This window comes from Vitis vinifera, chromosome 14, assembly GCF_030704535.1.
Source record: "Vitis vinifera cultivar Pinot Noir 40024 chromosome 14, ASM3070453v1".
Taxonomy (NCBI): Eukaryota; Viridiplantae; Streptophyta; class Magnoliopsida; order Vitales; family Vitaceae; genus Vitis; species Vitis vinifera.
In genome coordinates this window covers 21,356,207-21,368,845 of record NC_081818.1, presented here as the reverse complement: position 1 = coordinate 21,368,845, position 12,639 = coordinate 21,356,207, and the positions used below count along the sequence as shown (strand labels likewise).

Below are 12,639 nucleotides of genomic sequence, written 5' to 3'. Positions count from 1 at the left end.
ATTGATTCCATTATCATAGAATCAAAAACTATGTCAAGCCAAGTCATTGTTCTTCATGGTTTGCTTACAATTATTACCCTTTTTACTAATCCAACTGGTGCAGCTACCTGCACATGTTGGCCTCTCCATCATCTAATCTAAGAGCTTAACCCATAACTTATCAAAAAAAGAAAAGAAAAGAAAATAAATAAATAAATAAAAGAGAGAGAGGAGAGAAAACGGAAGTGACGAAAAACTATAATTATCATATTCCAACATGAAAAGATTAATATGATCCGGTGATAAATTTTTTTAAAAAAAAAAAAAAAAAAAAGAGAGAAGAAAAAGAAGAAACTGAGAAATGCTATGATGTTTGAAGGATAACAAAAGGACATGTCCAGACACTGTCTACTCCACATACTCTACACCAATATAAGGAGGAAGATAAACCCAAATTCAACCAACATGTCAGAGAAAGGACTCATGAAAGAAGACAAAGCAGAGGATACCAGGAAGACCGCTTCACTCTTCAAACTCATGCATATGGTCTAAAAGATAGTTTGCCGCTAGCTCCTCATTCTTGTTGCATGCAAAAAACACCTCCAACACTAGGGCCCGATCAAAACCCATTGCTTCAAGCTGCAAAAGTTGCATTAACAAGGATCAAGACCAGCGCAACATATCATATACTTACTTCTAATTCAATTATCATATAAATTGTTTTTAAGAAAAAAAAAGTTTAATCAAATAGAAACAGAATGAGGATAGTTTCCACCACAAAGTGCATTGCAAAGACAAGTGCAAGCTTTATGTACCATATAATTATAAAGATTCTTTTGCATTTATCTAGTATTAATTATAAAATCATAAAAGTAAAAAACAAATATAAATGTATAAGTTAATTACTTATAGATAATTTATTTATTCATAAGAAACACAACTAATTATTAAAGTGCAAAGAATACAGGGAATAAAGGAGGAGGAAGATCGACAGTTCATCAGATAAACAAGGAAAAGAAAAGCAGCAGCAGCAAACATGCAGAGTAAATGCAGAATAATGGCAAGGAAAGAAAACTGCTAATTTCTTGATGCAAATTTTCAGGTATTTCAAGGCTATAGGTAATAACAAACTCCAACGTCCTCTTATCAATAAAAAATTCTAAAGGTGGGAGGCATATCCTAATCAAAAGCACCCTTTCAAGTCTGCCAGTTTATCAAATTTGTCTTTTTAGCCATACCCAAAAGAGAAAGCTTAAGGCTGGAGAAGATCAGAGGGACTTCTTGTGGGGTGGGGTTTTTTGGAGAAAAAGCTGAATCTAGCGAGATGAGATATTGCTTGTAGGGAGAAAAGTAATTGAGGCCTTGGTATTAGAAAGCTTTCAATCCTCAATAAGGTGCTATTGCAAAAGTGGTTGTGGAGTTTTGCATCAAAAAATGAGCCTCTTTGGAAGAGGGTTATTGTTGGGAAGTATAGGGAGGGGGAGGGGGGCTGGTGTTCTAAGGAAAGTAGGGATGGTTTTGGGGTTAGGTTGTGGAGGGCCATCAAGAGTGGGTGGGACATCATTGACCAAAGAACTTTCAATGTGGGGAATGGTAGACGGGTGAAGTTTTGGAAAAATATCTAATTTGGTGATTCAAGTCTAAGAGAATCTTACCCCTCGTTATACTCCATATCCTTGACAAAGGAAGCTTAGGTGGTGGATGTTTGGGGCCATCACGAAGAGGGCAGGCTTTGGAAACCCCATTTCTCTAGGAATCTAAAAGATTGGGAGTTGGAAAGGGTCAAAGAGTCTCTCAAGGCTCTATGGAAAGAATGAAGATGATAGGCTAGATTGGTTGTATGCTAAGAAAGGGAAGTGCAAATCCTTCTACTCTTTTGGGGCAGGAAAGAATGGTTACCTTCCCCTCGAAGACTATTTGGAACCCGATGGTCTTGACCAAAGTAGGTTTTTCTACATGGGAAGCTTCTTGGTGAAAGATTTTGATGTGAGACCAGCTGTAAAGAAGAGGATGGTCTCTTGTGAACCAATGTTTTTATTTTATTTTTTTCATATATGTATATAAATAGAAGAGGAAGAGGCCATTGACCACATTCTCCTTCATTACACCCAAGCTCAAGGCTTATAGAGTTTGGTATTATCCTTGTTTGGAGTTGTGTGAGTGAGGCCATGTTCGGTAAAAGAGACCTTGTTAGGGTTGCATGAATCCTTCATGGGTGAAAAATGGAAGAAGGTTTGGAGTGTTATCCCCTTGCGTGTTTTTGGACAATATGGAAGGAGAGGAACCAAAGATTTTTGGAAGCAATGAACTGTCTGATCATTCACTAAAATTCTCCTTTCTTTGTAATCTTTTGTTACAAGTGAGGGTGGACATAGATGAGGGCTCCCTAACCATGTTAGATTTTATAGACTAGTTAGGATCTTCTTGAAGGACCTATGTACTTTGGTGCGCCTTCCATTAGCACTTTCAATATGTTTATTTTATTTATCTTTCAAAAAAAAAATTCCGAAGTCCTCTTGCCCAGCAGTTCTAGGTTCTATAAAAGAATTGAAAGTTGGAGAGAGATTAGATCATTGATTAGTGGTTCAGAAAGCCATCAATCCATAGGACAGTTTCTTAATAAAATAAGTAGGGAAACTTCAAGTCTTACTGTTACAGATGCACCAGTCACTGAGATACCCTATTCTCTTGTAAATGCATGAGAAATCTAAAACATGGAATGGATTTGGAGGTGTGGTGTATGAAATCTCATATGCCCCCCATGAGTGCCTCCCAAGGTTACACTTTGAGAAGGCAAGGTGTCAATGTACGAGTATCCCAATCACCATTTTAATAAATATGATTGAGGCAAATGATGCAAATATTGTGGACACAGCACCAATAACATCTGTAACATTTAATACAATCAACAAGAAAATGGAACAGAAACATAACAGAGTGCATATTGTATTGATTTTAAAAAACAGGGTTAATAAACTTACACGTTCAATGGATTCGCGCTCCTCAGGTGTGATGGTCACCGCCTGTGGCACTGTTCCCAGCTGCCCTAGTACGTTCCTGATTGCATGTTAAAAAACAAATCAGTATCATCATATCCATCCAACTATTCATCCAAATAATAGTATATAGAATTCCTCTCACCCCTCTCCTTCCACAGGTTCATTGATCAGGCGCAGAAAGTCAGCCTGATGCTCTTGAATGAGTCGCATCAGATGTGGATTTTGCTTTCCTAGCTCCTGAAGCATAGGCTGGCAAATGAAAAGAAAACAACATGAGTTCTCCAAAAAAAAGGAATAACAACTGACATCAATAAGCAAAAGAAATAAATAAATAGGACCTGCAAGATTTGGGGGTTTGCTTGCACCATGGCTCTCAATGCTTGGAACTGAAATTAAGAATTAAACATAAACCTCCACAATACATATAATAAATAAGCAAGAAGCCCAATCTACAAGTAAAGCTCCCTAAATACCTGTGGACTGTTGCGAAGGAAATCCAAGGTGCCCGCACTAGCATTTGAACCCATACTAGGAAGACCCTGGTTCCAGAACAATGAGGCCCGAAACTCAATATTGTAGCCAAGTACAACAATTCTGATTGAAAAGATACCTTACCTGCGGAAACAGGTCCAGAGGGTTTGCATTGGGCCCACTGGAAGCAACTGTCGTCTGTGGTCCTTGTGGAGCCTGAGTTGGTAGGTTCACAGCCAGCCCACTTGCAGGTGGTCGGGCCGCAGGTGGGCCTTCAGCTTGTTCAGGAATACCCTGAAAATTTTACTTTCTCAGGTTAAAAATGATAATCTAGCTTGAATGGATCACATTTACTACAAAATTATATTGATCAAAGAGCTAAAGAGGATAAAAAGAACAAAATGTATGAACTAGTGAAATTTAATGATAGCTAATAGTTCAAATAAGTAGCATGTTTGTAATTAGATTCAATGCATTACCATGACAAAGAAAAACATTAAAAATGTTAACATTTACTTCAAACAGTTTCAAAATTGTACATCAGGATGATATATTTTATATGAATTTCATGAAGGTTAACATTTCTTCTAAGGAAATGGATAGATGGAGAATCTCAATAGAATATCAACTGCCTTTGGACACCATATTGACTTGTATTAGACAGTCAAGCATTTGCAAACCAGGCTGATTCAGAATAACCTTGGCTTTTGGTTCACGCTCAAGAGCAATGCAAACAGGTATGAGTAGGACCATACCTGTTTGCCCCAAACTGTGGTAAAGCTTTAGGCATTATAGCATTTTAGAGAACCACAAAAGTCTGTGATGAAATAGCCCTTTGTCTACCTTTGATATGGGATAAATGACAAGAATCTCCACTTCAGGGGAAGAAAAATGGCAATCTCTAAAATGTTCACACCTCTTTCTCTCAGACATCAATAGAAAGGAGCATTTTTTTTATTAAAGGCAAAGGAAATAGATTAAAAGATACCTAACAACCAAGTGCACAGGAAATATACAGGGAATACTGAAAGACAAAAAAAAGTGAACAGATTAACAGAAAAGAACGAACAAAGGGTTCACACCCTTGCCCTGCTTCAATCCATCTATAAAATTGAACAGGGAGAAATCAAACCCACAAGGAATTCTAGCCAAATTCAAGAAAGTTTCTAGGAAGAACTCCTTGAGAGACTGGTCGGGGTGCTCCCCTCTGAAAGTTCTGCCATTGTGCTTCCTGCAAATGCAGCCAAAAAAAAGGACAAAGAGTGCTCATTCTTCACGCCTTTCTATGCCGCTTTGCACGTCTTTACATGTAACATCCTAACAGATACTCTAGCTGTTTTCAGGAAAGACCACTGAAGCCCCGTCAAAACAAAAGAACATGTACTCATTCTTTTTCTACTTCTGCTCATAATCCTACTTTTAGAGGAATGATATAGTATTTCAATTTTTTCCGCAACATTTTGGTAACCCATTTGCAGAATAAGGAACTCCATGTTAATACTTTGGTGGGAACTGGTTTTCTGGGTCAGAACCTGTTTCATTTCTTAAACCTTCAACATAATTTAATAACTAACTATATTCCAATTTATTAAAACTATAGCTCTTTCTGGGTATTACAATGATCATTATAAGAAGCACACGGCCTCCAGATATACACAGCTGATGGTTTTCGTTGTAAGTTTACCAATAATCTCTCATCTGATATTCTCTCATCTTGACCTTCACAAAAGTGATAGAACCTTCCAAAAAACAAAACTGTATATCCTTAATGAGAATGTGAGCTCCATTAAAACTTGCAAGCTACACCATCACACTTCCCTAATTTTCCATGATGTTTGAGAAATAGATTCTAGGGTTATATAGCACATTCAGCAATTATAATAATTTCTTTCGTAAAATTCAATAAACCTGAAACTTTCATTCATAAGCAAGCCATACCTTCTAGGAGACAAGCATGATTTTAGGTGTTATTGCTGGCTAGCAATGGCAAGTAATGTCCAACTCAGGGCAAGATTAACAAACTAAATTTGGTGTAAAACCAAAATATGTGGTGAACTCACAGAATATAGATATTCAACAGCTCTCTCTGGGTTGTTATATGCAGCACGTAGAGCACGGACAACTGTGTCCCTGTCCCAACTTCCTCCGCCCATGTCAAGAATTTGTTGAATGGTTACCTCTAAGTTATTCCCTGCAACAAGATTGGATGCTGCTTGTCCATAGATATCAGAATCTGAACTGCTCAGCCAAAAAAAGTACAAAAAAAAAGTGACCAAGGTTAAGAAAAATTTAAAAATCATAGAATGGCTTCTAGAAATTTTCTCCTTCCTTATAACAAAGGGAACCTTCATACTCAGTTCCCCAGTTGGGCACAAGGACTTACAGTCACAACCCAAAACACATGAATACACAATCAATTGCAAACCACATCTGGTAAATTCACATGTTTTGATACCCATGGGAATCAACAACAAGAAGTCCAAAAACACTACAGAAAACTACAAAGCTAAACATATATTTTAGCAATCAAAACATGACTTCTACACTCGAAAATTAAACAAATACTCACGAAATAGAAGGCGCTACAGCAGGGGCAGGTTCAGGAATAACTTCTGGCCTACACAATTTATTTGAAAAAATGAAGAAAAAGGTTAAGCAACCTAATAAAGACATTGTAAAATTCTAACACTAGAAGACAAATACATTTTTTACTGTTGTTTCATAAATATCAAATGGAAAAAGAAAAAGCAACAAATTCGAACTCACAAGGCTACAACAGGAGCTTGAGGAGCTGTAGATGGCTGATTTGAAGTAGGGGGTGAAGAACTCACAGGTTGGGCCTACACATGTAAATTGCTCTCCATAAGAAAGATTCCAAATGGAAAGTGCAGTTCATGGTGCAGTCAATCCATTACCAAATCCCAAATATTGGAGAAAAACAAATAGCTGCCAAATAAAAATTGGAACTGGCACAATTCGCAGAATTAGAAGCCTTTGCGTTTCACTCTTTCTAATTATTGCCACTAGAGAAGTTATGTAAAATATGCAAGTATAAGTGAATTTTTTTTTTTTTTTTTTTTGATAGTAAAGTATAAGTGATTTTTACCATGAATAAAATAACAACATGATGCAGCCTACATGCCAAATGGCATTTATTTTGGTCTAATCAGAAAAGACCAGACAGCCTTATGGTACCATGAGGCACCTGAGCGAAGCCAAAGCTTTGTCCATTAGAGACCAACTTAATGGATTCTGCAACTTAAACTTTATGTATCACATTTATTAAATATGTAATTTCAAAGTGTCTCTATAATTAAAGTTTGTGCTAAGTTACTAGTGGATATTTGAAAATGAATTAGAAGTTAGTTTTAGTATAACTTCTTTGATAAGTAAAAAGAATTTATAAAAAGACCCAAAAAGCATGCTGCCCCAGTGCAAACCATATGTGCAGAACACACGTTACAGTATTTATATTGTGTACAAACCACATCAAAAAGGAAAAGAATTAAAGCAAATAAGACACAGAATGGAGAAGCAACAAAGCAAGCAACAACTTCCTCTTAACAGCCTCCACGTCAACAGCATTCCTGGAAAGATTGTGAACTGATTAATTATCCAAGTCAATCATATTGTACTTGAATTGTCTCATATATGTGAGCTTAGACTGTATTTCTTGTCTGTTATGTGGCAATAACAGGCTATAATTTCCAAATTTCTACTATTACAAATGCTCTTAAAGTTTTTTTATTTTTTAATGACAAATAAATTCCATAAGATATTTTATATGTAGAAGGTACTCTTGCTTTTTTTCCTTTCCATTTTTTTCCCTTGCTTATCTGACAAACCCTGCAGAACAGATGGTAAGATACAGATAGTCATTGTAAAAATAACAGATCCTTGGAAAATAATTTAAAGAAATCCACCATAAACTGCTTTACAGCAAGGATCCCACATCGATAGGCGCTCCTTTATCCATTTATATCTTCGTTGTTACCTCTTTTGGCATTTTGAAAATACTATATCCAAATGATGTCACTTTTTATAAAAGAAAGAACATAAAAAATGGTTAGAGCCATCTTCAGAATTAGTAATGGCATCTAGGTCCATATATGTATCCTTTTTTAAAAAAAAGTCCATAAATGAATCTTAGGAAGACAATCAACTTTATTAGAACTACAGAAGTAGTCCATTTCTTTCAGTGGAAATTTTTTTTGTATAAAAGTTATCATAATTCGTCTGGACTAAAAGGTGCTAGATATTTCACGACAACAAAAAACCCACCACCAAGTCACTTCTTTTTTTTCATTGTTTTAGAGGATAGCCAACCGTTAGCACCAGTTGATGGTGTTAATACTTGTAGGTGAAATGCAGATTCAAGGTCAAGGGGAGACCTGAACCAAGTCTTTGGCAAGCTGTCAGTGAACCATGTTTAACAAAGGAATGAGCATCACAACCATCATAAGCATCAAGGTTAAACCTTGCATTCCCTAGTTATCACATAGATTAACTACTAAAAATGTAATCAACTTAAAAGGGACAACAAATGATGTAATTAAGATTGATTTTACTTTTACAAAACAAAAGAACGATAAAATAAAAAGTAAACACAAATAGACCATATAAGGTCAGTTACTCATATTCCATGTTTTGATTCCAAGGACAGCAAATGGCTCATGTATAGGTAGCTCCAACCCGTCCAAAGATCCACTAGGAAAATCTTAATTGTGATATAAAATTTATCACCCGTGTGTCCTCCAAATCTTGTTGCACCTTTTGAAGAAAGCTTATCCTAAGCACAATCCATTAAAGAAATCCAAAATAACAAAGAGAAGAATAGGTTAGCTTACCTGACTTGTAGGTGCAGCAGATGTGGTTGAGGCTCCACCCGCTGAGACCTTATTCTACAATATTTTTCCGAATGCACAAAGATCAGTACAGAACTACATTCTTACAACCTTCAAAAGTTGACATCATGAGAGAAGGGAAAAAATTTTCAAATCCTCAACAAAATTTTGAATGAGCCTGACCTACATATGCAAATATTTCTTTTGCTAACCCTTTGGCCACTCTTCCACATTAATAATGCTCCTCTGGATATAGACAGCAGTAGGCTATTGCCTTTGCCCAAAGATATGAGGAGACTTGAGTATTGAAGGATAAGTTATCACCAACTCTCACCCCATTCATTTACCATCTGAACTATTACTTATTGCACTAAGTACCCCCCTAATAAGATAGTTTAATTTCCATAAATGAAAAACTCAGAAATCATAAACCGGGCTATCAAAATTATAGACAAAAAAACTATTATTTAATTAATTACAACTGAACAGCTTATATTTAAGCCCTGAATATAACTTTCTATTTTCCAATATACATTTCCTTTATTTCATTTCTAACCTTGAGGCAAAATAAATAAGAAATGCACTCCAACAAACAGGTAATCGTACCTTGGATAGCATAATGACAACAAAGCTACTTTCAGCAACTTGATTTTCATCCAGTGTTGTGGCATCCTTCAAGACTTTTCCCTGATGGATAAGCATTTGTTGTGCAGCAGGGTAAACATCCGTACCATGCACCAACTCAATGTTTTTCTTCACATCTGCAACCTGAATAGACCAAAAAATCAACTGTTGGCAATAGCAGGTTGGAGAAATCAAGACAAGAAGAAAACAAGAAATAGAGGAGCCACATGCGTGGAGTGAAAAAAAAGTATGTCAAGTGATTTTTAACCAGACAAGTTGAATTGATAATATCTTGACATCATATTCTTCTTCATTGTCCGAAAGCTCCATTTTGTGGCAGCTGATTTTTGCTTTATTTGGTGTACAGTGAGTTATGCACCCTTCAGTGAGAGGGTTGCTCTTAAGTTGGGGAGGCTCTTTTGTTGGTAGAAAAAGGAAAAAGGCTAAGAAAGTTGCTCCTTTATACCTTTTTTGGACCATTTGGAGGGAAAGAAATAAGAGAGCCTTTGAAAATTGTGAAAGTTTAGGTCATTCTTTTAAAAGTTCTTTTTTGTATCTATTTTGGGATTGGGTTAGATTGTACATTGGGGATGATGATGCTTGATTTTGTGGATTGGTTAGGAACTTTTTAGGGTGCAGTAGTTTGTTTTTGAGTATTAGCGCCTTTTTACTTTTTGTTGCTTGTATACATCATGTATACTCTTTTCTTTTTAATAAAAATGTTTTTACCTATCAAAATAATAATAATAATAATAATAATGATAATAATAACAATATCTTGACATTTGATTCTATGAAATATTCATGTTACTAAAAAATCTTACCAAAGAATAAAAAAGGAAAAGCAACAGAGATCCTGATCTGAACAACTTCATGCTATTAAAAAAACACAAACACCTCATATGAAGCATAAAAACCATTTAGGGGATTCCACAAATACAGTACAAATAAAAAGACTAACAAATTAGACCTGGTTTAATCTTTACGGTTGATTGGCTTATCCCACTGCCAGTATCCTAAAAACAGTTTAGAAAATGAGCCATTATTGCACTGTGTAGTCAGTTATTATCTCAGTCTAAGTTTCATACTGCTACTTATTTGATATCATGATTTTTGCCTCCATTTACAACTTTTTTTTTTGTTCTTTTCAATCAATCAATGATCCCTTCCTTCCATATTCAAGTGCTTGCCTATCATTTAGGAAGGGAAGCGAGACTTCAACTTATTCACGTCCTAGGCACAGCTTACATGCCTCAAACATTCATCACACCATTTACTGTCAAGGTCAGCTTGGTCAGACATGGTACCCATCAAGGGCAAAACAATGAGAGACAGATTAAGCATTTGGTCTATCCAAAACATATCATTCATGTGTTTTGTGCCTGCAAACCAAACAGATTCAAACCAGACCAAGAAGCAAAATTGTCATCTTGAGCTCAATTGTTTTAGAACCTGGAGAGCCAACCAAATTTCCAAATAACATATCCTTAGTTGTAGTAGAACATACTGCGCAATGTTGGTGAACAATGTGACATAATTGTAATTTAGAATGAAACACTATAAAAGACCTCCAATGTAAGTGACTATATCAACAATTTTACAACTCCTCCCAATTAATTTGTTAAATTGCAAATGGTTCCAAAAAACATTTCAAATTTAGGCAATTTTCTCAATACACAATAGTGTATGAGTCTCTGCAACAAAACCACATGAACCAAACAACCTTACCAACCAAAAATTAAAAAATTAAAAAAATAAAATAAAACAAAACAAATACATGAATTAAACAGATACATCCAATTTAATGCAAAAACAGTACACCAAAAATTTATGGCACTTCAAAACTGATAAAATTTGGGAAGCGGAACCATAACCAGAAAAAAAAAAAAAAAAAGAATTACGTATGAAATTAGTGGAAAAAAAACGAAATTTATATAATTGAAGCATAAAATCCCAACAATCCTCATCAAATACAACAAATGATTCACCCCAAACAACTCTCCAAAACATAAATTCCACAACACCAAAAAGAATCCCAAGAAAAGCCCTAATTCGCAATCCATGAATAACATCAACCGCATAAAAACCCTAATTTCATGAGTATCACTGTACTGCATAATTCAAGAACTGCATAAACAACAATTGAACAAAATTAACCAACTGAAAAAATTGAGAGAGATTGGTACCGTGTCTTCGGGTTTCACTTCGATCTCGAAGTGAGTGCCCTTGAGAGTCTTAACAAAAATCTTCATCTTCGTCGGCCGCGTTTCGGCGTATCGGAATCTCTGGATCCTCCGGCACCTCTCCGATCGCGACAGCCGCCGGAGACTTTTGCAGATTGAAAAAGCGGAGGGGGAGAAACGGAAAACCAAAACACAAGTCACTGTGAAACAGAAAAGTAGTCTCTGTCCCCTTTATATAGGGGCCGGAGGATGACGGGCAATGATTATTTGACAGCGATATCGGCGATATAACTTGAAAGCCCAATGAAAATACGCCACGTCATCTACTAGCACGTCGCTCTTTGCATCGTCAGCGCCTGTGTGGATAGGGTAATATAGAATTACAACACATTTTGTGAAATGGACTAGATATTTGTATACACCGATTTTGGGAATTCACACGTGATTTTTAATTTGCTTAATTTTAGATACCGTTCTATATTGTCGTGCCTACTATTAGAATAGCTAAGGTAAAGAACCTCGAATTACTTCTGCAAGAATCAAACGATCCCATCTTTTAACGTAACTTAATCTAAGTCCTATCTCAATCAAGTTGGACTCCGAATTGGTTGGATTAGATTACAATACTTTTTTAAAACTTTTTTTTTATATGTTTATATTAAAATTGAAACAATAAAAAGGACAAAACTTTAAGATAATAACCAAAAAGTAAAAATAAATTTATATATATTTATTTATATATACTAGTAGTTGAATATGTGCAATGTGGATGGTGTTTGGATGATGTTATTTTTACAATTTAATTTCATATTTAAATGTTACATGCATTTATTTTTCTTAAATTACACAAAATTTTAGTTTTTTTTCTTATTCTTCAAAAAGTTTTTTTGATTTGAATTTATTACAATGAACAAAAGTTGAAACTCATATATGAATTTATTTTTATTTTCTATAGTAATCAAGAATTTTTTATATTTTAAATAATTTTTTTTAACTCAAAATTTATTATAATAACTCTAATAAATCCATAAAACATCATTTAATTAAATATTTGAAATATATATTTTTTTTTTGAATAATAATTTTTTTCATTATGTTTGATAAAAACTCATTTATGTTGTAAAGTATGAGATTCTGTATTATTATGGTAACTTGTAGATGATCATCTATATACATCTTTTATAACTCCCTATAAAATGGAAAGACCCCTAATAAAAATCGATTCATTCATGTGCATATTATCCTCTCTATCTTGTTTTCTTTTACTACTATTTTTTTATAACATGTTATCAATACCAATAGTCTCTACAAAAAATAAATATAAAGATTTTTTCTCTTTTCTTTTTCACAAAAAGATACATAGATATCTATCATACCTTGATATATTATACGTCATTCAATGTAGATGCATGTCTTATAGATTGTGCCACAACACACATACTCCTTCGTGATAAAAAATACTTTTCCGACTTATCATTGGTTAAGTCTAATATTAATACAATATCAAGTCCTATAGACTTGATTCAAGGATCCAGAAAA

General features: G+C 34.8%; 1 protein-coding gene across 1 annotated transcript; it reads right to left on the bottom strand.

Annotated features, from left to right (window-relative positions):
• Positions 1-225: 225 nt before the first annotated feature.
• On the bottom strand, positions 226-11,456 carry LOC100244610 (ubiquitin receptor RAD23c). The gene is made up of 12 exons (XM_002283620.4): positions 11,104-11,456; positions 8,900-9,061; positions 8,297-8,350; positions 6,216-6,289; positions 6,019-6,066; positions 5,510-5,687; positions 3,594-3,743; positions 3,452-3,517; positions 3,317-3,364; positions 3,121-3,227; positions 2,961-3,036; positions 226-618 (listed from the first exon to the last, which is right to left on the bottom strand). Exons 1-12 carry the CDS (start codon positions 11,167-11,169, stop codon positions 502-504), a joined length of 1,146 nt encoding a protein of 381 aa, XP_002283656.1. The 5' UTR covers positions 11,170-11,456; the 3' UTR covers positions 226-501.
• Between the last annotated feature and the right edge of the window lie 1,183 nt (positions 11,457-12,639).